Here is a 27,999-nt window from a genome sequence, read left to right as displayed (position 1 = left end):
TAATGGCACCAGCAATGCTGTTTGTGTTTTTTATTTTTACATTCATAAATCATATTTTACAAATAATTCTATGTCCAATCAAGGAAAGATTAGGCGCTAGTCACACAGCAGCCGTAATATATTTATCTAAAACTAATACGTTTCAGTAATTACAAAAAAAATATTCAATTGATGTTTATTGTTCACAAACTTTAAGAGAACAATTTCTAGAATTCATAGTGTACAGCATATTTTGCTTACAACTCGAAAAAAAAACATTGTATTATATACATACAAAACAATTTTCGGCTGTCTGTGTGACACGCGCCTTTTATCAGTGTACTTTACAATCAAAATCAAACACATCATTTGACCAATGACAACTGTAATATGTTCACAATACATATTTCAAAAAAGCTTTAAATCCACGTTAGATTATTTGACAAAACAATTTACACAATATTCATAAACAAATTAATTATTAAATATAAAAATTAAACACCTACACAGTATTTAGGTGATGTAAACGGTTTAAAAAAAAGCGTACTTTATATGTACAGACAGAACAGCATTTAAAGTGGCCCGGCACGTAAGTTGAACCAAAACTCTATGGTTATTGCACGGAACAATTTTTTTTTATATATCGAAAATTGCTACTTCTCATCTCGGAAGTGTGAAATTCTAAGGTCAACTTATATGCCGAGTGCTGTAACCTACGCGAATTCATATTAATATTTCAACTACACTTCATACAGTCCTTAAGTGATGGTGCAAAAATTATGTTGCTCCTTCGATTGTGAAACTTATTATTATGTCATTAAGATTTTATCATGAATTTGTCATTTATTTATTAATTTACATCTTTGTCAACTAACAAAATCTAGTGGTAGTGTAGAACAGTCTTTATAACTAAGTTAATAAGATCGACTTTAAAAACAATTGTTGAATTTTTACATAAATGTTTCATTATTTTTGCTCTTTTAGGCGGGTATTTGATAAAAATCAAAACATTTTTCATTCGGAAAAAATATATACAAGAATAATAAAAAATACTATAGTTAGTTTAAAGAATTGACAAGAAAATAGCCTTTCTATCAATGCCACTTCTCGTGTATAATTTTTCATTCTTAATTTATACTTAAGTCACAATTCATCTTTCATCATCATAGCTACTTCATATCGTCTCATCTGGCATATCTATTTCAGTGCAAAATTTGTATTCTTTGGACGAGTGTCCAAACACATTGCATATTTTTTGGAATTTTCCAATTTAACCTAAAAAATATAATTTATCTTCTATCAACGCCAGCCTCCTTGGTTACCAGAATTGCCGTGGAACCTGCTTCTCTGCCCCTGGGAATTGTACCCTTGGCTGCCGTGTCGTTGATTTGACTGGCTCGAGTAACCCTGGCCACCATGACCTGACTGGTAACCATTTTGCCCTCTGTTCTGGTAACCGTAACCTTGGTTTTGGTTCTGGTTCTGGTTGTACCTGTTCTGGTTTCCGTACCTATCCTGGTTACCATACCTATCTTGGTTGCCGAATCTGCCTTGGTTGCCGTAACCGGAACGGTTGAAGTTTTGGAAACCTTGCGACTGGTTTTGGTTGGGGCCTTGCGTCTGATAGGGGGTGTAGCCGCTCCTCTGGGGTCCGAACGAATGCGACCGGCCTGTAACAAGAGAAAAATACTGTTAATATTTTTTTACAATTAAGTTTAGCATAATATATTGTTTTAACCAAGCAACTATTTAGTTGCTAAATTGAATAGTTAGACGAAACGGAATATGAGATTTCCCAGCAGGACAAGACATTGTTTTATATATTTATACATTTACACAAAAATTGTGTACAAATTAATTCTTATTGGTCTGCTGTAGCCCGCTATCCCGTTGGGAAACATCGCTAGTATATTCAACAATAAAAATAATTGCATCCCCAAGCTATTTAAAGTAAACCATACGAATATGACTACAAGAATGTTGATCGCAGTAATTGATTGAGTTAGAACCAGGGGCGCCTTTGATTCGGGGAGTCAAACATCATCTCTCTATATATAATATCTTGCGTCAAACTCCGTGGCATGTATTATTTTTTTAATTTTATCTATGGTAAAATAATGGAGTTAACAGAGCAGTTAAGATATCCGGCTCATAGATACACGAAAACCAATGTACCCGACTATAAATTAATTATAAAATAAACCTTTCAATGTGAAAAAGAACATTTTTCATTTTGCCCGACCAGTATTCAAACTCGGGACCTCCGCGTGACTTAACACAAGGCAACTGAGGTCATTAGAACAACGTGAGAGTGCAGCTACAAATTACAATCTATAAGGGTTGAGTGAGCTGAGTGCCGTGTGGTTCCCGGCACCAATACAAAATAGAATAGGACCACTCCATCTCTTTCCCTATGGGTGTCGTAAAAGGCGACTAAGGGATAGGCTTACAAACTTGGGATTCTTTTCAACGATGGGTTAACAACCTATCACTATTTGAATCTCATCTCAATTCTATCATAAAGCAAAATAGCTGAACGTGGGCATTCAGTCAGTCTTTTCAACACTGTTGGCTCTGTCTACCCCGCAAGGGATGTAGACGTGACCATATGTATGTATAAGGGTTGCTATAATCTCTTCGGTACATCAACATCAAAGTTTAGGCGTAAAGGATTCGCGACAAGCCATCGAAGCCACTCGACTCGCGGTTCAGCCGTGTTGACTGGAGGATTTTGAGAATTACGTTCTGAGCCCTCGAAAGAGCCACCTTTTTTTTAGATACAACTCGTAATTCTTATACATCTACATTTTAACTGTCGCGTGGCATTATAGATGATTCTAGCTGTCCCGACAAACGTTGTTTTGCCATATAAATTATTTTTAAGTAACTAAGGGCTATGAAAAATAGATGTTAGCCGATTTTCAGACCTACTGAATATGCATACAAAATTTGGGTAAAATCGGTAAACCCGTTTCGGAGGAGTAAGGAGACAAACATTGTGACACGAGAATTTTATATATAAGAAGATATAATATAATTATCCTATACTGATTTTGCGAATGATGTTTAACGTTTTGCTTTCTTCAACACTTCGTCAAACAATTAAATGTATAAAACGAAATAAATTGATTGACAAAAAAACGTGATTACAGCCGAATCTATGGGACATATTCAGAAACTGAATTTCAGAATGTAGTTTCTTGGAAAATAATAATAGGATATTCCGTTTTTTGGACGCAAAAGCAAATTAATGGTATTATTAGTTCTACGGAGACGGAGATGTGGTCTATGAAATGCAAAACATCCCTACCAGGCAAAACTGCGGGTAAAACCTAGCACATAAATAATTACAAGCGCTAAGTACCTACGCGAGGATAACGAGGCGTCGCCATTAGCATCTATTGTTTGGTTGGCGCCCCACGTTGTAACGGCAGTGTAGGGCTTATCACATTTTATGCTAAACTAGCTGATGCGCGGGATTCACTCCCGTGGGAAATTCCGGAAAACTTATTGTATGTTACGCACGAAAGTCTATTCTGTATCTGTGCCAAAATTCTTTATAATCAGTCCGTAAGTTTTTAAGTTTATTCGTTACAAACATACAAAAATCTTTTCTCTTTGTTATTTTTTTGCGTGAACTAAGACTATCACCCAGTACTTCATTCCCGGCATTAAATTTAAGAAAAAATGCATTTACAGTTAGGTAAGGATAAAAAAGGTTTAAGTAAATTGGTAATAAACAAATCTATCTATAATTTAAAAAAAATTAAATAATTTTTACACCTGACTATAAATATACGGTGGATCACTTGTTAAAAACAAATTTTGTTTTAGATTGTATTAGCCTTACACCAATTTCAATCATAAATAACAGATAGATTGTCAATTATCTTTATATCACCGTGTATAAACAGGAACGAGCATAACAAGAGAACCAACGTTGGAACCTTTCCTTAACGAACGCGGAATTTGTCATTAAGGCTCAGAAACGCCACAACACATCGCTCCATTCATTTGGTGCAGAGGTAAAAATAAAGAATCGAGGCGGCGAGCTAACCCGACAGACATAATAGGCATCTAATGGCGCCGAGCGACACATTCACCGCGTGAAAGAGTTGCAAATAAGAGCAATGGAGTACCACGTTGGGCGCCAAAATTATATGCGCGTCTAGTATGTGGCTGGCTTATATATGTAACGCCATTCAGAAACGGAGATTTTTAAACGGAGGTTATAAATAAGTTGAAAAGCAGTTAATATTTATTAGAACAGTATTGTAGTTGAGTAAAATGAATAGAGAAAATGGCGACAGTTAATAATATTTTAGATAGCTTTCTAAGAGTTACTGAGCATTGAATTTATTAAGTTTTTCGTACCTTTAGTTTCATTATCTTTAGATTTAACATGTTGTGTGCTTACATTTTTAATGCAATTATTAAAATTTGTAATGTGATAAAAATGTGAAAAAAATTTCGCCATCCGATTACTAAGACGCGGCAAGCAAGTTACACGAAACACGGCTGTTCAAAAGAGGAAATTATTCAGCGACATTTTCTGTATTTTTATCACGACAAGAGGGATGCTGCGAGGTCGTAACATGTCCTCCGGCAATAATACCTGCGCCGCTAAGACATCATTGTCAAAAAAAAAACTAAATTACATTCAGGAGGGTTCCGTCTCGCTAATTTCTTATTTTGTACGCTGTTTTTCTGTAGTAAGGATTTTCTAAAAACGATTACTAATCTAAACTAATATTATAAAGCTGAAGAGTTTGTTTGTTTGAACGCGCTAATCTCAGGAACTACTCGTTCGAATTGACCAATTATTTTTGTGTTGAATAGACCATTTATCGAAGAAGGCTTTAGGCTAAATAACATCACGCTGCAACTTTTAGAAGCGAAGAAATAGTGGAAAGTGTGAAAAATCCTTGAGGGCTTCAATGATGCCCAAAAATAACTATTCCACGCGGACGAAGTCGCGGGCACAGCTAGTCTTATATAACATCCATGGGAAAGAGATGGACTGCATGGATGCACACGGCATTGACTCGGCCTCACACTACAAACACTAATCAGCGAGCGACCGCGGGTGATGCGGCGTGACCCCCACGGTACCCAAACGCTGGGACTTCGTAACTTTTCCGCCTTCCGACATTTCAGGCCCTTGAACACGCGCCGCCGGCGTTGCCTCTAATTATTACGGAATCGTACAACGAGCGAGGAAAATAATGGAGTTAGCAAATATAAAGTTTTAAGACAGAACGAAGGAACAACATCGACTACTACTTGTTAGTATTTTAGAGAAATAAAAGATGAAAGAATGAGAAAGTGAGGTTAAGGTGAAGTGAAAATCACTGGAAAGTAGAGCTAGAGCCCGAGCTTCAAAGCATAACGGCTGAGGGTGCAACTAAGAATACAAATTATATTAAACTGTTGAGAAATAAATAACAGCTAATAAAATAAATTCAGAAAAACTTATAAAAGCAAGCGCAAAATACTTTTGTCAAATGAACATTTGTATTTTTGTCCCGAGAGTTTATAGCTGTGCTCGTAATTTTATTTGAGCTTGGAAAAAAAATAATTATCCTACAGTTTTACTATATTTGAATGAACGAATGAAAGTTTATTAGCATCACACAAATATATCTTACACTAAAGTAAAATAAACACACACATGCTGGTAGACAGAGCCAACAGTCTTAAAAAGACTGATAAGCCACATTCAGCTTTTCGGCTTGAGAATTGAGATTCAAATAGGGATAGTTGCTAGCCCATCGCCTTAAAGAAGAATCCCAAGTTTATAAGCCTATCCCTTAGTCGCCTTTTACGACATCCATGGGAACGAGATGGAGTGGTCCTACTCTTTTTTTTTGTATTGAACCACATAGCTTAAAATAAACAGTTGCCTAAATTGTAATAGAATTTTTTGCAGTACACCATTAATGTGTCGGTACATGATAAATGTAATTATTCAAATTCTCTATGGCTCTAAGCTTGTAGAAATCGTTCTGTCCGCTAGTCGCTCCTTGCGAATGTCAAGTGTAGCGCCGTGTGGCGAGGCTTTTATTTTTTCATCTTCTCTTGATACCGAGCGGAACCGGGATGCACTTATTATATGTAAGTACACGTAAGAGTGCAAGACAATGTAACAAAAGCATTGTTTAAAAATTAAATAGTATAATTCATACTATATAATTTTTAAATATCCTTTAAACATCCCTAAAATGTACATACATACATACATATAATCACGTCTATATTGCAGGGTAGACAGAGCCAAAGTCTTGAAAATACTGATAGGCCACGTTTAGCTGTTTGGCTTACTGATAGAATTAAGATTGAAATTCATATAAAGCGACAGGTTGCTAGCCCGTCGCCTAAAATAAGAATCTCAAGTTTATAAGCCTATCCCTTAGTCGCCTTAAACGACATCCATGGGAAAGAGTTGGAGTGGACCTATTCTTTTTTCTATTGGTGCCGGGAACCATACTTACATGTAGTCGCGCCTTTTCCCCGCTGGGGTAGGCAGTGACTACATCTTTTCAATGGACACAATCCCTTACATACCTAACAACTAATTTATATGTATTATTTATTGGTGTATATATAATCTGCTTGGTTTCCTTCCGCCCAAAGGTTGACTGGAAGATATTGCATTAGCGATAAGTCCGTCTTAGTAACTAACATCTGTCTCTTTTGTATATTTTGGTCTTATTGTGCAATAAACAGTTTATCTATCTATCGAGATATACAACTACTTTTGCTTCATCAACATTAATACACATTTTAATGAAAACTCGTCTCTTTAGGGCATTCTTGACCTCACCATTCATCGGAATGATTTGAAAAAAAAAATATTATTATAAACTTATATACGAGTATATTATTTGTTAATGAATTAACTAAAAGAGGAAAGAAAGAGAAAGAAGAACGGGAAAGAGGCGTGATTTTATGTATGTATGTATGTATGAATTAACTAAAATCTATCACCAATTTTTTTAAAATAATGTGTAGTATTGTAATCTACCGCCCTCATATACCTATGCTGGCATTAACGTCAATAACAAATGCAAATAAGCGTATTCAATTAAAAAAAATAGTTTGGGGGCGTTCAAATAATCGAGTCACGTGGCGACCCTTTCCTAATTTAAAAAACAACAGCCTAAAAATAAGCGATATTAAACCATTTTCCCTTGTATTAGGAACTTTAGAATACGCACTCTGCATTTGCTTTTTTGATTGGAACGAAATAATAAATAGAAATTAATTGGAAGTCACGTCAAAGTGACTTGTGTTTTATTATTGCTACTTATTCTTATATTAACAAACAGTAAAAAATTGGTAGTCTGTTAAAAGAAAAAGAAAATTTGTATTTATTACGAAGGCTCTCAAGGAAACGTTTTTTTAGGAAGTTCTTTTGCAAAAAGAGATTACTTGCTATCTTTATCGGATTAAACTCTAAAAAAGTAAATAAAATACGCATTAAGTCACCTCCGACACCACCTGGTTAAGGGTTTTAAAAAAAAATCAATAAAAAAGCTTCCGACATTGTAGCCGTAATCCTCTCCGCCGGATAATAGGAAGCACTTCAGCCGATCGACCCGTTATTTAAAAAAAATCGCCCCATTGTGACGGCAGCCCTCGATAATTATTATTTTCGTAGTTGGCGACACTGGCACGGACAATGGCGTCCCTTCGCACTTCCTGTTTGCTTTCGCGCGCTATTACACGTCAATGCCTCGCGGGACGATAGGCCAATTTGAATTTCGAATTTGGAATAATGGATTCCTTTCACGGCGGCTATTGGCTATAATTTTGTTTTTCTCGAGGCTCAATGTCTTGACGTATAATGGCCAGTATTAAGACGTGCTTTTGTGACAGTAATAGCTTTAAATGTTATGTATTGTAATAAATTAGTTCGCCTTTTATAGATAATCATGTCCTGATAAACCGGATAAGGTTTTAATTGCTAGTGTATTATATAGTCTTCAAAATTACACGACTTTTTGTATATGGATGAGTTTTTGGTTCCAAAGGTTATTCAACAAAATAAATCAAATGGACCTGCATTACCAATTTATAATAAAACATTTATTCATGTCAAACAAATGTACATTTAAAGCCGTGATCATTATCGAAAAATACGCGTGGCATTGCACCTAAGATAGAGAAAGTTATAACAAAAATTAAAAAAAAAAAATTAAGTCAATTAGTTATATTATTTAAAAACGCCAACTGACTTTTCGGGTTAAATAAATTGTAATGACCCTAAACCTATATGAAACATGGAGTGACATGTTTATTTACGCACCATAACGAGAGAACGACTAGCAAACACAACTCGGTGCTAATAGCCGTCAACCTATGTGTTTATTAAAAATTAATCCCGCTTGTATTCGCGCCGTGCGCTCGCCTTAATTGGGTCACGTGACCACGCGCCCCACGCACCGAATTTATTAAAGACTAGAGGCCGCCCGCGACTTCGTCCGCATGGAAACCCTATCAATCCCGCGGGAACTCTGGGATAAAAAGTAGCCTATGTGTTATTCTGGGTCTTCAGCTACCTACATACCAAATTTCATGGTAATCGGTTCAGTAGTTTTTGCGTGAAAGAGTAACAAACATCCATACATCCATACAAACTTTCGCCTTTATAACAGTAGTAGGATAGTAGGATCGTAAGACAAAACAAGCAGTTTTAAAAAGACATTGGGTTATATTCTAATTGATGTGAGGTTGACGTTGTTGAAGAAAATGCTGCAGTGCAGTTTGTTACCGCTTCTTCTGCACTGACGCCTTGGAAGCGGCAGTAAACTTAGTTTTAAGTAATTTATTTGACGTCAACCAATGTTGTTAAACCATACATTTTGACAATTATTAAGCGATATGAAGTATCCTATAATAATGAATAAAAATTTTGAATTTGAATTTGATATCGCTTAGATAGCTGCTTAAAAATACTATACCAAAATTAAAACGCTAACGAGTTTAAAGGTTAAAAAGTAAGTTTGACAGTTATTTTTGCTGGGCATAGATTTTTTGTAGAGGCATCTGAAATCGACGCGACGTATAGCGTTTTCTTTTTTTCAGAATTTCTTTCACTTGAAATGGCCTACAATACAAAGAATGAAAAAAAAAACCGAATCTATGCTATTCTATTTAGAACGTTTAACATTTAGTAGAATGAAGTAATCCCACCAAAAACATTTTCATGTAAAATTGTTGTCAAGACGAGTCTACATGCCGTGTGGTTCCCAGCACCAGTACAAAAGAGAATAGGACCACTCCATCTCTTTCCCATGGATGTCGTTAAAGGCGACTAAGGGATAGGCTTACAAACTCTCGGGATTCTTTTTTTAGGCGATGGGCTAGCAACCTGTCACTATTTGAATCTCAATTCCAAATAGCTGAGCGTGGCCTATAAGTCTTTTCAAGACTGATGGCTCTGTCTACCCCACAATGGATATAGACGTGACCATATGTATGTATGTACGAGTCTATGTAGCTTACCCTGTGAAAAACTCATCAATACTAAAACTACTACCTATATATAAAAATTTAATATATCCAGTACATAAATAAGAACACTGATTAAAACCACAGAGATTTGTCCACAGTGTTAACATCAACGTCAGTATAAAACTATTTTGTATTGCTTGTGTTAATAGTTTATTTTGTTTTTAAGGTAAAATTTTAATTTTTTGCAACTAACTAACTAACTAACTCACCGTGTTGAGGCGGCGGCACGTTGCCATAGGCCCTCTCCCTCGGGATAGCGTGCCCCAGCATCCGATGGCCAGCCATCTCCAACGACGCTACGGTGTGAGACCGCGCCATGCCTGTAGTTACGACAAAATATCATGTTAAGTATTGTGTATACCTGTAATAGGACATACATATCTACCTTCCTGTGCCGTGTGGTTCCCGGCACCAATAAAAAAAGAAGAATAGCACCACTCCATCTCGTTCCCATGGATGTCGTAAAAGGCGAATAAAGGATAGGCTTATAAAATTGCGATCCTTTTTTTAGACGATGGGCTAGCAATTTGTCACTATTTGAATCTCAATTCCATCATCAAGCCGAGCAGCTGAACGTGGTCATTAAGTCTTTTCGGGACTGTTGGCTCTGTCTACCCCGTGAGGGATGTAGACGTGATTATATGTATGTATGTATGTTATCTTCGAAATTTGATACAAGATATCACTTATTGACGTCACATAACTTAAATCTAATTATAACTACACACCGCTTCCAAAGCGCATGTGTAGAAGAAGCGGCGGAACAAACTACACTGCAGCATTTTCATCGGATGTCAATATACAAATATAGATCTCTTAAATCTAAATCGTGGACGAATAATTAAGTATTACAGGTACCTATACATATCTTCCTTCCTCCTGACTATAGTCCTAGTTGCATCCTCACCTTTCTAGAGAGGAGCCTGGGGTTTGCATTTGACTATGGATCCTAGATTGGATGAGTCAGGTTTTTACACGAAGCGACTCCCATCTGACCTCCACAACCTTTGCAGGTAAACCTTACCCGTATTTGATCCAGTTGCCTGAATGTGCAGGTTTCCTCAAAATGCTTTCCGGTAAATCGGTAAAAATGGGTAAGTCCGCCTTTGCTCAACATATTCATAATGTATGTTTCTACTATATATGTATTTTTAATGGGCCTTAAAGATAATTTGTATTGTATATATACTATTTGAATCTCAATTCTATCATTAAGCCAAATAGCTGTGCGTGGCCTATCAGTCTTTTCAAGACTGTTGGCTCTGTCTACCCCACAAGGGATATACACGAGACCATATGTATGTATGTATATATAAGCGCTTATAAGTTCACATACCGATCTGAGGCCTCCAATTCCTGTTCTCTTCGTGCGACAAGTTCCCTGGTTTGAGAACCCTAGGCGCTTCCACGGCGGCCTTGAGCCTCCTGGCGGGGAATATGAAGTCCTCTGGGTACTGCGGGTCCTGGAACCTCACGCACACCACGTGGTTGCCCAGCACTGGGGGCAGGCCGATCACGGGAGACGCCAGCTGTCTGTGGAAGATCGGTAAGGTTATAGAACATAGTATAAAAATAGTCAACATGTGTTATCTTGAACATTCCTGAGGGGCTGCAATACATGGTAACTCCACAACTTCCTGTAAGTATGCATGCATGCATGCATGCATATAATCACGCCTCGCGTGTTAGACAGAGCCATCAGTTTTGGCAAGACTGGTAGGCCACGTTCAGTTCAGTTTGGTTTAATGATAAAATTGAGATTCAAATAGTGACAGTTTGCTAGCCAATCGTCTAAAAGAAGAATGCCAAGTTTATAAGCTAAGTCGCCTTTTACGACATCCATGGGAAAAGGATGGAGTTGTCCTATTCTTTTTTTTTATTGGTGCCGGGATCCATGCGGCACCCGTAAGTCTATTCTATTGGAATATTCAAAGTACTTTGTACAGGTGAAGAATAATGTATAATGTAAGTCGAGACCAAGTTAATCTTTTAGGGGCAGTGTGATTCAACTCTGACCAGACAATTTTCTTTCAAGCCAATTTACTATCAACCAGGTTGGGGTGTGGGGTCCCAAGTTCCAGGTTCGAATCCTGGCCAAGGCATGATGAGAAACGAACTTTCTCCGATTGGCCCTGGGTCTTGGCTATTTATCTATATAAGTAATTATTATGAAATATAGTATCGTTGAGTTAGTATCTCGTAACACAAGTCAACTTACTTCAAGGCTAACTCATTCTGAGAATTTCAATTTTATAATTGGAATAAGTCCGCCATTTTAAAACATATTCCTCTAAATCCAATAACTGTTTCGTAATTTGTTTTTTTTTTTTTGTGCAATAAAGAGTTTACAAACATACAATATATTTCAAACCAAACGCACCACCAAAACAACAAAAAAAAAAAAAAAAAAAAATCACATCTAAACTCAACCCTCAACTCCACCGACCACATTTAACCCAATAAAACACATCACACTAACCCTCCAATGCCGACATGGTCCCCGCTCAGCATGACGTCACCGCGGACGCCCTCGCAGCGGAACGGGTACTTCTGCCCGCTGGCCAGCAGCCTGCCCAGCTTGCTGCCGGCCTCCTGGTACAGCCCCAGCAGGTACTCGTAGCTCTTGTTGCCCGTGGACACGTAGAGACGGTCGTTGCCGCGGATGTTGCGTTGTACTATAAAAAAAATATATATATTTTTAGTATACCTACCTACATACATACATATGACAGAGCCAACAGTCTTGAAGACTAAATGGCCACGTTCAGCTTTTTTGGCTTAATGATAGAATTGAGATTCAAATAGTGACAGGTCGCTAGCCCATCACCTAAAAGAAGAATCCCAAGCCTATCCCTTAGTCGCCAAATTCAAAAATTCAAAATTTTTATTCATTACTATAGGATACTATATATCTCTTAATAATTGTCAAACGTTTGGTTACACAACATTGGTTGACGTCAAATAAAAAATAATTAAAACTAAGTTTAATGCCGCTTCCAAGTCGTCAGTGCAGAAGAAGCGGTAACAAACTGCACTGCAGCATTTTCTTCAACAACGTCAACTTCGTTAGTATTCAAACTAATATACATATGTAGCGAGCGCGCAAGTAGTTAGGTAGTTATCGCGGCCGCGTTGCTAGGCAACCGAGCCCGGCTGAGCGGTACCTCGTATCCCGCGCGTCTCTCCGGACGACTAAGCGTCTCCTCCGTGACTCGCGCGCCAGTAGAGCCGAGATCGCGTTCGCTGCGCACACGTTTGTGTATCCAATCATACGACCGTTACACTGGCGCCAACTTGCGGCAAAAATTTTTTTTTCAAAAATACGAACCCCTTGCTCTTTAAACTTAAAAGCTAGCCAAAAAGTGAACAATGCCTCCTAAATATAACACTCGTCGTAACCGTTACTGTGAAAGTGAAGAAGAAGATGCTGCCACAGCCAGCGACGGCGGCGGATCCGGGAACGAGACGATGACCTTCGCCGGCCCGCAGCTTTCCGCGCCTGCTCCTTCCGCGGCTGTTGGGGCCCACAGCACGGAACAAGTGATGTCAACAATGATGGAAATGATTTTGCAAACGCAGCGAATGCAGGAGGAAACAAATAAAACGATCATCGAAACGCTTCGATCTTTCCCACGTGCTGATCCCACCGGCGATTTCAGGACGTCGACTCCCTCGACGACTTCGGTTCAGAGAAGCTCAACAGCCCCTGCCGTGGTCGCCGCCCCGCCGGGAAACTTCACTAAGTGCACTGCGCGGTTTAACGGGAAGTCACGCGACGCCGAGAAGCTGGAAGCTTTTTTGGATGCCGTGGAAGTTTACAAAGAATGCGCGGATGTGAGCGACCAGCACGCGCTGCGAGGCCTGAGTATGCTGTTGGAGGACGACGCGGCTCTCTTCTGGCGCAGCGTCAAGGACAACGTCACGACATGGGCAGAGGCCGTCGCGCGGCTGCGAGCTATGTACGGCACTCAGTTGCCGCCGTACAAAATCTTCCGCGAAGTTTTTCGTACTGAACAATCTGAAAGTGAACGTGCCGACGGATTTATATCACGATTACGTGCCCTCATAGTGAAGCTGCCGTACAAAGTGCCGGATGCAATGCAGATAGACATGGTGTACGGGTTATTACATAGGCGGATACGAAAAAGACTGTCACGCGATACTATTACTTCGATGGACATTTTTGTAGAAAAAGTGCGAGCCACGGAGGACGCGATCGCGGAGACCAATAAATTGTCCCTTATATCTCCGTCTTCTACGGTAAAAAATGTAAACAAACCCGCGAATGATAAAAACCTAACTACGAGTTCGTCCCCTACTACCGGTTCAGTAGTCACGAATAACTCGAATCTGCAATCGAAACGCACCCGGGTGCGATGCGCTTATTGTAAAGTGTACGGGCATACGGTCGAAAATTGCCGAAATCTGCAAGGTAAAGGCGAGAACATCGGTAAGTCAGATTTGCATAATTCTAGTACCTTAAGGTGTTATGGATGTGGCCAACAGGGAGTTATAAAATCGAGATGCAAGACATGTTCGAGTTCGCATACAAACGCAGCTGGTTCTCAATCAGCTGATTTCAATACATTGTCTTGTAAACTATCTTCTAACAATATGTCATGCAACTCGAATTATCGCACATGTCATCGTGATTCAAATGAGGATATCATTTTTCTAAATAATCACGACATCGAAAATATTTTTTCCGATAATTTTGATATACAGTGTGTTTTTGATGAGCGTTCGGATATACAGGGTGTCGTAAGTGAAAATGTCACAAGTGTTCAGGAAGACAAAATTCGGTGTTCTGAACACCGTACAAACAATTATTTTCGCGATATACAGGATGCTTCCAACGAAAATTCGAATTTTAAAAACTGTATTACAAATGATATTATAAATCTACAGGAACATTTTATCGAATACTCGGAGCAAAATTACTGTAATTATACACGCGATTCATGTAATGTACACAGTGGTAATATGAAAAAATCTGACACTTGCGACAAATTTACTAATATCGATGCGACTTCACTTCCTACCGTATCTATTGATGTTTCGGGCCGCGAAGGGGTGGCCATCATTGATACCGGCGCAACTCACTCCATAGCTAGCACCAAGCTGTACTCCATATTAGTAGAACAAGGTGTCCAATTTTTAGACACAGAGCGGACAATAAGATTAGCCGATGGTACGCATAGTCAAAAGAGATTACTTACCGCCGACGTGAATGTCACTATTGGAGGTCGTAAGATAATCGTTGAAGATATGCTTGTTTTGCCAGGGGCTTCAACCAAAACGTTATTAGGTCGTAAATTCGTTAAAAAAGCCAATATTATTTTGGATATTCCACATGATGTGTGGTATTTTCGGGATAAGCCTGAACAAACTTTTGATTTTGTTAAATCCTATTTCCTCACCGGTCGCGCTTCAGTTGCTGAAGTCAATAATTTGAACGGAGCGTTTTTACTTGCCGACGAGGGAAACCAGCTAACTTCAGAAGAAAGAATTAGGCTGAGCGATTTCATCAAAAGCAAGGCAGACCAATTTAAATCTGAGGGTCCTGCCACGGACTTTGCTACGCACCGCATCAAGGTGAATGAGTCCCAGGAACCCATTGCTTCTCCTCCTTACCGTATGTCAGAAATACGTAAGAAAGCACTCAGGGAGGAATTAGATAAGTTGTTACGTGCAGATATAATTGAAGAATGTGAATCAGCATGGGCATCAAATGTTGTATTAGTTCCAAAGAAGGACGGAAGTTTCAGGTTTTGTGTAGACTATCGCAAATTAAACGCTGTCACTGAACCTGACCGGTATCCATTACCGAGGATCGAAGATGTACTTCACGCCGCCAAATCGACGAAGTACATGAGTACACTCGACCTCAGATCCGGATTTTTTCAGGTTAACCTTCATCCAGATGACCGTGACAAGTCCGCGTTTACGACGCCTCTAGGAACCTTTCGTTTCAAGCGTATGCCGATGGGTCTTCGAAATTCCGGTGCCACATTCCAACGTTTGATGGACCGATTCAAGTCAAACTTACCTGGCGTTACACTTATTGCATATTTGGATGATTTGCTGGTTTTGTCAGAGGGTTCCTTGGAAAAGCACTTAGCTGACCTGCAGATAGTCTTTGAAAGGCTCAAAATGTTCAACCTTCTTGTCAACCGCGAAAAAAGTCGTTTTGCGAGAGACTCTGTAAAATTTCTGGGTCATGTTATCGTTCCAGGAGGAATACATGTTGATCCTGACAAAACTGCAGCTATAACCAATATGAATATCCCACAAAACATTAAGCATTTGAAATGTTTTCTTCAAACTTCTAGTTGGTTTCGTCGTTTTATTCCCGACTATGCTAACATAGCCAAACCCCTAACCTTCTTATTGAAAAAAGGAAGTGCATGGCGATGGGAGTCGGAGCAACAGGCTGCATTTGACCACATTAAGGAATTACTTGTGTCTGCGCCTATATTACGTCAAGCGGATGAGTCGAAACCATTTATTCTTCGGACTGACAGCAGTGGATACTGTCTAGGAGCGGCTCTAATGCAGGGGGAGGGATTTGAGGAACGCCCCATAGAGTACGCAAGCCGCCTTCTAACCGATGCTGAACGAAACTATACAACTACTGAGCGCGAGGCCTTGGCAGTCGTATGGGCTGTAGGCAAATTCCGCGGATATATCGAAGGATCTGAAATCATCGTCAAGTCCGACCATCAGCCTCTGCGTTGGCTGATGAGCCTGAAGTCTCCAAGTGGACGTTTAGCCAGATGGGCTTTAACCCTCCAAGAGTATAATTTAAAAATCGAATATACTCCTGGACGAGCCAACGTCATCGCTGACACGTTGTCGCGGCCAGTATGTGCCGATAACGTCCAATGTGATGTATGCCTGGCAACAGTGGATGTCCCAGCTCGAAAAGCTAGTGATATAAGGGAGAACCAGATGAAAGATCCGGAAATTCGCAAAATACTGGAAGACATGGAATGTGAGGACCCATTTAAAGGAAGATCCTGGACGGACAGAGGATACATCACATCAGACGGTATCCTATACCGCTATGGCCCAGAAGGCGATGAAGGCGACGAAGCATGCCTTGTTGTGCCGAGCCACGAGCGACCCAAAGTGTTGGCTGATTTTCATGATGCGCCCACAGCAGGTCACTTTGGAATGGAACGCACGTTAGCTCGTTTACGAACCCGCTTTTACTGGCCGAACATGCGGAAATATGTAGCTGATTACATTAAAAAATGTATATCATGTCAGAGGTATAAGGCTGACAATAGAAAACCCACCGGCCTTCTGCAAACACCTGCAATGTCTAGACGCTTCGAGGTATTGTCAGTTGACCTGTTTGGCCCCTTACCCGTTACCGCTCAACGTAACCGATGGATACTGATCGTTGAAGACGTTTGTTCGCGATGGGTAGAACTATTTCCTCTAGAAAACGCAACTAGTCTCGAATGCGCCAAAATTCTTATGAACGAGATTTTTTTAAGGTTCGGTGTGCCTCGACGTCTAATTAGTGATAATGGCGTCCAATTTATTAGTGAAATTATGCAACAAACTTGCTACATAATGGGTATAGATCAAGTTCTAACACCACTGTACCACCCGGAGTCGAACCCGATTGAGCGTAAGAATAGGGATCTTAAACCACAACTTGCGATTCTCGTCGGTCAAGATCACGACACCTGGGACTTGCACTTAGCATCTATCAGGTTTGCTATGAACTCGGCAATTACGTCTAGCACAGGTTTTTCACCGGCTTTTCTTACCTTCGGCAGGGAGCTTCGTGCACCAGCTGATGCTGTTAACGACATGCGCGCGATATTAGAAACCGACAATATTGTCCCTACTATCACTCCTTATCTTAAGAAAATGGCTGAAACCCTCTCAAATGCAAGAGATGTACATGAGAGAAACCAAATTGTGCAAAAGAAATACGCTGACGAACATCGCCGCGAAGCACCTGATTATCAGGTCGGAGACCTGGTGCTTTTGAAGACTCAAGGTCTTAATGATACTGACAAGGGTCAGACATCAAAGTTTATACCAAGAAGGGATGGTCCATATAAGATTAGGAAAATAGTGAGTGCTACTACATACGAGTTGGAAGGTATCAATGATGGCAAACTCTTAGGTAAATACCACGCATCACTTCTCACTCCATTTGTTGGCACCATCCAACCTCCTTTAAGGGAAAAGCGCACACGCGGTCGACCGCGTAAAGTTCCTATCCCAAACGCGAGGTCGCCAATTTTGGGATAGAGGGGGAGGATGTAGCGAGCGCGCAAGTAGTTAGGTAGTTATCGCGGCCGCGTTGCTAGGCAACCGAGCCCGGCTGAGCGGTACCTCGTATCCCGCGCGTCTCTCCGGACGACTAAGCGTCTCCTCCGTGACTCGCGCGCCAGTAGAGCCGAGATCGCGTTCGCTGCGCACACGTTTGTGTATCCAATCATACGACCGTTACACATATCTTGAAAATAGTCATTGGTACATGGCCGAGATGGGAACTGAACCTGTGCCATTCTGCGCATCCAGTGCCCAGTTAAAATCCGTGATGCTATTTATAGAAGAAGAAATATATAAAGAAGTTTAACTCACTCTCTGCCTGCGTGAGGTCACTATAATAAGGCTCCAACGCCTTGAACAGCCTGGTTTCATCCACGAAGGGGAGCAACGCGACCCCCTGCCACGCGAACTTCTTGCCGTTCAGGTCGATCTTGAAGTCCGTCGGGTAGAAGTCGATGATGGGGGAGAACTGGAGGGGAGAAATTATCATTTTAACTCATATAGACATAGAAAAAAAACAGACAAAGTGTGGCTTGATAATAAAAAAGTGAAGCATCGTAATGGCGCCACTGTACGCAGTACGTGAATAAATAAATATATACGGGACAAATAACACTGATTGAGTTAGCTTCGAAGTAAGTGCGAGACTTGTGTTACGTGATACTAACTCAACGATACTATATTTTATAATAAATACTTATATAGATAAACATCCAAGACCCAGGCCAATCAGAAAAAGTTCTTTTCTCATCATGCCCTGAACGGGATTCGAACCCGGGACCTCCCGTGTCACAGACAAGCGTACTTACCGCTGCGCCACCGAGGCCGTCAAAGTGTCAAGTGAAGCATCGTAATAGCGCCATTGTACGCAGTACGGAATGACATAAAACTTGCCATTTCGTGAGATAATCTATAACATAATATCGGCCGGCTGTCACACTATTGTCGATAGTGTGTGCGTGAGACATGTATGTATACAGTGGGCCGACATACAATTGTTGCTTCATTTTGCCATATAGTAAAACACCGTCCGCCTTTTTTACTACGTCTATGTCTTAAATAATATGAAAACAAAAGTTCTGTCTGTTATTTTACTCCATTGAAAGACTGTGAAACGACTAAAGTAGTTATTGCCATACTACTTAGCAATCGCAAAAATCTGTTTGACCAAATTTTTATACCACAAAAATTTTTTTTTAAGTACTCTTATAAATTATTAATTGCCAAGATATATATCTCGCTATTAATTCCAAATTATCGTATTTTGATTAAAATTGTCAAAGACGACATGATGTTTCAATGATCTCAAAAATTATTATTTGTACTATTATAATTATATAGGGTTATGGATGTTTTTACTCACAGGATCGCTCATGAGCTTAGCCCAGGGTTTGGGCACGTGCTGCGAGCTGGCCGCGGGGAACACGCCCATCAGCTGCTCCAGGGGACGGAACTGCAAAGAAACATAAATTAATTTAATTATAAACGCAGTTTTATGATAGCTTACGTAGCAAAGAAGAAACATAGTGTGTGTACATTTTTTGGCTAAATGCTGACGCTATGGAAGCGGCAGAAATCTTAATTTTAAGTGATTTATTTGACGTCAACCAATGTTGTGAAACCAAAAGATATGACAACTATTAAGTGATATGAAGTGTCTCCTATAATAACGAATAAAAGTTTTGATTTCAAATAGTGACTAGTTGCTAGCCCATCGCGTGAAAGAATCCCAAGTTTATAAGCATATCCCTTTATCGCCTTTTACGACATCCATTAACCCAAACAGCTGAACGTGGACTAAAATCTTAAGATTCTTCTTTTAGGCCATGTGCCGGCAACCTGTCCCTATTTGAATCTCAATTCCATCACAAATCTGAACATGGTCTTTTCAAGACTGCGCCTATCCCGCAAGTGATAAAGACGTGCCTATATGCGTGCACAATGAAATAGTAAATACTCACAGGCTGAGTTCCCTTCTCGAACTTGGTCGAAAGGCCGCAAATGTTGACGAAATCCGATGCGAAGGGCGCGTAGTGATACGGGAAGTACCACTTCCAGCTGGCGCAGCCCTGGTAGTAGTAGCGGAGCACCCAGCACAGCCCGCGCACGTACTGGAGCGCCACGCGGTATCTGGGGGGCGACGGTCGCTGTTAGTTACTGTGCTGTACTGTCTGCGACACCGGTGGCGCCGGGTTCGAATCCCGGCCGGGGCGTGATGAGGAATTTATCTTTTTCTTGTTGGTCTTGGATGTGATGTATATGAGTATTAATTATAAAATATAGTAACGTTGAGTTAGTATCTTGCGACACAAGTTTTGAACTTACTACGAGGCTAACTCAATCTGTGTAATATGTCCTGTATATATTTATTTGTATTTATAGGATACATATGGATATCCACATTAATGAAAAATTGAAAAAAATCAATGTATTGCTGTATATTTGTAACATATAGGAAAACTTAAGAATAGGACCACTCCATCTCTATCTCATGGATGTAGTAAAAGTCGTCTAAGGGATAGACTTAACTAACTTAGGATGCTTCATGTAGGCTATGGGCTAGCAACCTGTCACTATTTGAATCTCAATTCCATCATAAAGCCATATCACTGAACGAATCCTTACAGTCTTTTGAAGACCGTCTGTCTACCCCGCAAGGGACATAGACGTACATGTACATAATTTTAGTATATTCTATTATAAAAAAAAACAATGTTTCTCACCTTATGTAATTTGAATATAGTCTATGATCAAAACAATGTTTCTCACCTTATGTAATTTTAGTATAGTCTATGATCAAAACAATGTTTCTCACCTTATGTCATTTGAATATAGTCTATGATCAAAACAATGTTTCTCACCTGAACTCTAGATTGTCTCTGGCCACCTCGAACTTGCTCTCGTAGTACCTCTCCTTGAAGCCCTCCTCCCACAGCCGCACCTCGTCGTGCTTGTCGTCGTCGTCGTCGTCCAACTCCGCCTCTTGTGCTGACCTCTTGCGGCCTCTGTTCTGAGATTGTTCTTGCTGGAAAAAAAAAAATTCATGTCAACCGTTACATTAAAATTCAATTTTTTTTTATATGGGATATTTCCATTTTTAATTAATTTACAGCTTTATACCGGCAGCTTCGCCTGCGTAAATTTAGTACATACATACTATTTATTTCCTTTGCGGGTAAGACAGAGTTAACAGTTTTGAAATGACTGATAGGCCACATTCAGCTGTTTGGCTTAATGATGGAATGGAGATTCAAATAGTGACAGTTTGCAAACCAGTTTAACTAAAAACGTTTCCATGGATGCCGTAAGAGGCGACTAAGGGATAGGCTTATAAACTTGTGATTCTTCTTTTAGGCGATTAAGCTAGCTATCTGTCACTTTTAAATCTCAATTCTACCACTAAGCCAAACGCCTATCAGTCTCTACAAAACTGTTGGCCTTGTCTACCCCGGGATATAGACGTGATTACATGTATGTGTATTCATTGCATATTCTGACTGACTGATTGACTTACCTCAGCGACGGCTTGCATGCCGGCGAGACGAATATTGGCTGCTTCCTGGCGCGCATTCTCAACGCCACGAGACCCGCTTTGACCAATAGGCTGGGAACAAAAATATGATTAAGTATTTCAAAATCTATATTAATATTATAAAGCTGAAGAGTTTGTTTTTTTGTTTGAACGCGCTAATCTCAAGAACTACTGGTTCAAATTGAAAAATTCTGTGTTGAATAGACCATTTATCGAGGAAGGCTTTAGGGTGTGAATAACATCACGCTGCAACTATTAGGCGCGAAGAAATAATGGAAAATGGGAAAAAAAGGGGGAAAATTATTCATCCTTGAGGGCTTCAATGATGCCCAAAATAACTTTTCCACGCGGACGAAGCCGCGGGCACAGCTAGTACTCTATACAATGGAATCACTGTTTCATAGAGAGATTATATGCTATGTATGTTTTATGTTGTTAATACCAGACTATGATACCAGACACCATTTTCACGTGCCGTGTGGTTCCCGGCACCAATACAAAAAAAAAATAGGACCACTCCATCTCTTTCCCATGGATGTCGTAAAAGGCGACTAAGGGATAGGCTTACAAACTTGGGATTCTTTTTTAGGCGTTAGGTTAGCAACCTGTCACTATTTGAATCTCAATTTTATCATTGAGCCGTTAATAGCTGAACATGGCCATTCAGTCTTTTCAACACTGTTGGCTCTGTCTACCCCGCAAGGGATATAGACGTGACCATATGTATGTATGTATGTATGTATTTTCACTCACCACGGGTGCAAATTGCGTCTTTTCCAGAAGACCAAAATTGACTTTCTGCTGCCTCTTCTTCGCACGATCCCTGGCCTTGAAGTTCAGCTCGTTGGTGTGCCTCCTCTTGAAGATCTCGTCCTCGACGTGCCCCAGCTCCGTCATGATGACCTGCACGCGGTCCAGGTTCACGTCGCCGGAGTCTGTGATCCAGCCCTGGGAACAAGTCAGATAATTAATTGATGAACATGACCTTCGATATTGGATTATGGGTCCGTGGGATAAAGTCGTCATATGTGAGTGTATACAGTGAGAGTAGAAGAATTGTATTGAATAAATAAATAAAAAAAGTAAGTAAGTAAGAAATGGCGGAACAAACTACACTGCAGCATTTTCAACGGACTTCAAATTACAAAAATTACGGATGTTAAATTGATAAAAAAAAATAGTGAACAAGTGACAACTGAATGTGACCCATCAGTCTTTTCAAGACTGTTGGCTCTGTCTACTCCGCAAAGGATATAGACGTGACTATATGTATGTATGTAACAAGTATAAAATAAATGATGAAAAAAAAGAAGTATTATCAATTACCTTAGTCCTGTAGACGCACTTCTTGTACAAGTTGACCAGCCTATCTACAGCCCCCTCCCTTATCTCCAAGCTGGGCAGGTGCGGCAGGAAGTCGTTGCCCACGAAGAAGCACATGAACACCCAGTCGTCCAGGGCGCGCTCGAAGTCGTAGGGGAACGGCAGGTTGGGCATCTGCAGCTCTCTCTCCAGATACTCGCGCAGTACGCTCAAGCGGACGAATATGAAGCTGTCCTGTGTACGAAAGTTTGAAATGACGTAAAACTTGTGACATGAAGATAAATTTATTATTTTTAAAAGTATCACCATGTGGTTGGCATTACATACATACATATAGTCACGTCTATATCCCTTGTGGGGCAGACGGAACCAACAGTCGTGAAAAGACTGCGAGACCATGTTTAGCTGTATGGCTTTATGATGAAATTGAGATTCAGATAGTGACAGGTTGGTAATCCATCGCCTAAGAAGAGGAATCCCAAGTTTATAAGCCTTACCCTTAGTCGCCTTTTACGACATCCATGGGAAAGAGATGGAGTGGTCCTACTCTTATTTGTGTTGGTGCCGGTTTATTTGTACTATTTTAATAATACAGTGTTATGGATGTTTTTACTTACAGGATCGCCTTTTACGACACCCATGGTAAAGGTATGAAGTGGTAAGGCATTGCTTAGTCAAATAACAAATCTGTAGGATTTTGTGTCCAATACTAAAATCAACATAAAATTACAAAATCAGAATTTTTTTAAATTTCTTTTTACACTTGCGAATGTGACGCATTTATGTGTACAATGAAAGTACATGCTGGCTGAAATCAGGGTTTGCAAAGTTTAAAAAAAAAATCGAAATACAGAACAAGGGTTTGTACCTGGTTCCCAAAAGCTGGGTCGGAGCGAACTAACGCAGCATCTGGTGACGTTCCAGTGCATTCCTTCATTTCGTGACCTGTTAAGAAAAAAATAAATTTAGTGTTTCCCCTTAATTTTTTTAGATTGTGAAAAATATAAAAACAATGCAATACAATTTGTTTTTATACACCACAGATTTAAACAAGGTGTTCGACAAAGTAAATCAGAATATAGTTGAAAATTCCACCATTTGGACTATCTAACTTAGTATAATAAGACAAAAACTGTTCCAAATAGGCGAACCAAATAAAATCCGTAACAGTAGAAAGTTATTTTTTTGTCATCAGTTATCTTTTATTGTCGGAGTTCCACAAGGATGCCATCTAGGACCTTTGTTGATGTGTTTTTCTTTTAATTGCGATGCTCAACTGTGTTCGTATTGACCTACGTATAAGCAGTAACTGTAATTCAACTGATGAACTGTATGATATGCAATAAAGTTTTTTTTTTTACTTCAATTGAATAGTACTTACCCAGTTGTCCACAAACGTCGCAAGGCCTGGGCTTGTTTGGCTTGAATTCCTCGCGAATGATAGTGAAGTTGGGCTCGTGCGTCGCCAGCCCTAACATGATGAGATCGGCGTCAGCGCCGCAAAGCACGTGCTGGGTATTAGGATCGTGGTCAGGTTGAGCTGTGAATAGAAAACAAAGCTTATTAGATAATGTTATATTACATAAGGTTTGACATGGAAAACTTTAAATAAAGAAACATTTGATCTTTGACTTAATGATTAATCGTGTGAAAAATAAAAACATTCTAAGACTAAATTGGTTTTTAACTTCATAATTTAACAGTTTGTGTCAGTGGATTCCATTGTAGACACTATAGAACTAGTCAATTCCAACTATTCAAAATTCTTTAAGAGGTACAACTCAACATAAATTAAGCGAGATACTGAAAAGGGCGGCTGCCACTGGGAAGCACCCATGATTGATAACAACACTGTCCACAAAAAATCCTTTATTTAAAAAAAAGAAACAATAAATTTTACCTCTTTGCCTACGAATGTAGTCCATTATCTTGTGTTCCCCTTCACCAGGTACATTAGCATCAGATAAAATCACCTTGATGCCTTTCCAGCCTGGATCATTATTTAATCTGTAAAAAAACACATTTTCAGTGGGTTATCTTTGGATTGAATTTAATAATAGTATGCTTGTAGATGATATCTGAATAATTGAGAAACAGAAGTACTTTCCCTTTGCATTGATATTGTAAGGGAACTCTAAGAGATAAAAAAAATTAAGGCAAGTTCCTTAGTCAACCTAGACAAAGTTATTATGTTACAATTCCAGTATTATATACATACTATAAAATGACGTCTATATCCCTTGCCGTGTAGACAGAGCCAACAGTCTTGAGAAGACTGAAAGGCCACATTCAGCTTAATTACAAAATTGAAATACAAATAGTGACAGTACATCACTTACAAGAAGAATCCCGCGTTTATAAGCCTTCCATCCAACTTTCAATCCAATAAGGCAGCATATAAATATGTTGAATAATTCACAAACCTGTCATGTATATAATAATGCAAGCATTTGCTTAGCCGATCCATGAAGGGTGTGCCTGGCGTGATGCAATTAGAGTCAAAATGGGCCTCTTTTGGCCTTTCAGGGGGCAAGTACGCCCCTTTTGTTTCTAGTTCCGAGCGGATCCTGGCAATCTCCTCAATTTTCTCCTGGGTTTCCTTAGAGGCACGGAATCGTCTGGAGCGCTGTTGGTTCATCTTCGCACGAGGTGCCTGTAATAAAGTTGGGTTAAAATTCAGGTGTTTTATGATATAAAAGCTTTCTTTATTTGTATAATGTCTATATCAATTAAACTACTAATGAAAGTTTATATAAGTAAAACAAAAACAATGGTTTTTGAAAAGGATGGAAAATATTGCAGCATGTTATTTTTTGGTCAGAGGAGAAAAAGTGGAATTAATGAAAGAGTTTGTATATCATGGATCAAGGTTATAGCAGATGGAAAGTGTGATAGTGATATTGAAGAGTGAATGCGGGGAACATGGTGAATGGAGCATTGCATGCCTATACAAGTAGTCAGAAATTGTCCAAAAAGGCTCACGGTGAATGAGTGGTTAGGGCATTGGTGTGCCAACTCTTAAGTATGAGAGTGAAAATTTGGTGTGGCAGAAGAAGCACGATAGTAGAATAAATGCAGTGGAAATGAGAGCCGTTAGAAGTATGATCCATGTAAAATTTAACAAAGTGATAAGGAAATGTGCTGTGAAAGAAGATTAAGTAACAGGAATAGAAATGGGCACACTCAGAGGATTTGGTCATGTCGAGAGGATAAATTAAGAAAGTTCACAAAACAATGGATTCTGAATGGGACTGGCGGAGTGAGAAGGCCTAACATGTGCTTTGATTAAATTGGGAGACGTTTTAGCAAAAGGTCAAGACTACCCGAAACCAACAAGATTGCATTAAGATAGTTATAAATGTGGATGAAGTGAAAGAAGTATGCAGGTATTGTGGAAAGATGTTGTCTACTTTTCCACTCATTCTTCTATAGTCGAATGTAAACCCTGGTATCTTAATTGCCCAACTTTCCAACAATCTTGTAATAGTTGTAATTTACATCGTAATTACCAAATTAATCATCAACATAATCTCCTTATTAATTCCCTGACTAATGACTTGATCTTATTGGCACTTAGCTAATGAGCAGAGTTTGGTGTTCATTAGGTAATTGATTTCTTCATGAACATTATTATCATTAGCTATAATAGTCCTTCTAATATAATAAAAAGATTCACCGTCTCCTTTAAAACTATTAAACAAAACTTAAATGTAATCCTAATCAACTGTTCAACTAACAGTCGCTGATACTCAAGACTGAAAAGACGCATAATTCAAGATCTTGACAACCAACAATAGGAATAATACTGTCCATGTTACATAGAAATGACCCCGATGAGAGAGCACTTTACGTGTCAAAATCACCTACAATAAATATGCTTATAGGCGCCAGACCTATTGCATGATCAGCAAAAACAACTAATTTAATAAATGCAAAAGTTAGGATGTTTGTTTGTTACTCTTTTATTCAAAACTACTGGATCTATTTTTAATGATATTGTATATACATGAGAAATTTTGTAACCTGGAACAGCATATGCGAAGCAAAGGGAACGAAGCTGCCGGTGCAGTTAGTATAATATAAATCAATAACAAGAATGAATACTCACAACACCATCAATAGCCATATACAACAGCTTACGAGGCCTGACGATACGGAACAGTCTGTCGATGCACTCAAAGATGGCAACCATCATCTCATCCTCATCCTTCGGTGGAGGCTTGTCTTCCGGATGCGTGCACGGATGGATGATCCCGTTCATGTCCAGGTATAAATTGTCAAATTCCACTCCATTGGGGTTGGGTAGAGATGAATCCGCGTAGACAAGCTGGCCGTCTACATCTGTCGGCTGAAAAGAATTCATAATATACTTACAATTCCATGGGTGTGGCGAAAAAAACAATACATGTGGTGGTATTTTAATAGGTAGACAGCAAAGAATAAGAGGAGTAAGAATTATATTGCTATAACAAGTATAACAACAAGATGGCCTCTCTTTTCGTACTTGTTATAGCAATATTATTGAAATAGAGCATGTCAGTGGTCAAATTGCTAAGGTGCCTGAATAAAAGGTGTATGGCGCAAAAAGGCACAGGTTCTAATCTCACCTTTGACCATGTACCAGTGAATATTTTAGAAGTTATGTACATTAGCTTGAAAAGTAACCAACGCTCTAACGGTGAGGGAAAATATTGTAAGTAAACCTGATCAATCAGACATGCTGTGTAACCACGTGAATGTATAACCAATACGGGTTAGGTTACCCTGTAAATGTTGCGGAGGTAAGACGGGAGTAGCTTCGTGTAGAAACCTGACTCACCCAATTCAGAATCCATGGTCAAAGGCATACACCGGGCTCCTCTCCAGAGTCGTGAGGATGCAACCGGGACTTATGCCAGGAGAAGCCAGGGCCACAAAACATTGAAATAGAAATAATACCGTCATGCAATACTTTGAGGTTATATTCACTTACTCTCTGTTCATTACATTCCACGATCACACTCGGATATTTTCGACTGAGCCAACGGAAAAATGCTGGAACTCCCATCTTGATGAGATTCCCAGATCCCAGAACTCACTGCACTAAAATAATACCACTTATGATCAACACAAACAAATCAACGCAAGTGCCATTGTAAGTTACAAATAAAAGACTCAAACAAGACTGACTGTGTGTAAGTAAAGATAGCAATTGACAAGACAAACAAAGACAATGACAAGATGACGCATATTCGTTGACGTGTCCTAATCTAAGGCTATGCAAGTATGATGACTCGTTATAGAAAGAATCTAAAATGGCGGCTAAAATCATCACCTCTCACTTGCTCTCTATTGCCATCTCAACGAAA

The 27,999-nt window shown here is 39.5% G+C and overlaps 1 protein-coding gene across 1 annotated transcript; it reads right to left on the bottom strand.

Annotated features, from left to right (window-relative positions):
* Positions 1-27,848, bottom strand: LOC106137867 (5'-3' exoribonuclease 2 homolog). Its single transcript, XM_013338799.2, has 17 exons — positions 27,624-27,848; positions 26,760-26,999; positions 25,075-25,304; positions 24,552-24,658; positions 24,033-24,191; positions 23,520-23,596; positions 22,655-22,885; positions 22,082-22,276; positions 21,311-21,400; positions 20,658-20,821; positions 19,758-19,926; positions 19,160-19,249; positions 18,109-18,265; positions 11,975-12,170; positions 10,832-11,028; positions 9,705-9,815; positions 1-1,649 (listed from the first exon to the last, which is right to left on the bottom strand). The coding sequence occupies exons 1-17, from the start codon at positions 27,696-27,698 to the stop codon at positions 1,279-1,281; spliced, it is 2,859 nt and encodes a 952-aa protein (XP_013194253.2). The 5' UTR covers positions 27,699-27,848; the 3' UTR covers positions 1-1,278.
* Between the last annotated feature and the right edge of the window lie 151 nt (positions 27,849-27,999).

Source organism: Amyelois transitella, chromosome 18, assembly GCF_032362555.1.
Source record: "Amyelois transitella isolate CPQ chromosome 18, ilAmyTran1.1, whole genome shotgun sequence".
In the NCBI taxonomy this organism is placed as follows: domain Eukaryota; kingdom Metazoa; phylum Arthropoda; class Insecta; order Lepidoptera; family Pyralidae; genus Amyelois; species Amyelois transitella.
This window is presented reverse-complemented; position numbering and strand designations above follow the sequence as displayed.

Excerpts from the sequence above, each read along its gene's own strand:
- LOC106137867 (XM_013338799.2), bottom strand. The coding sequence starts at position 27,698 with ATGGGAGTTCCAGCATTTTTCCGTTGGCTCAGTCGAAAATATCCGAGT. Across the intron at positions 22,886-23,519 it reads ACCCAGCTTTTGGGAACCAG|GACAGCTTCATATTCGTCCG; the intron begins GTACAAACCCTT and ends TTTCGTACACAG. Across the intron at positions 22,277-22,654 it reads AGTGCGTCTACAGGACTAAG|GGCTGGATCACAGACTCCGG; the intron begins GTAATTGATAAT and ends ACTTGTTCCCAG.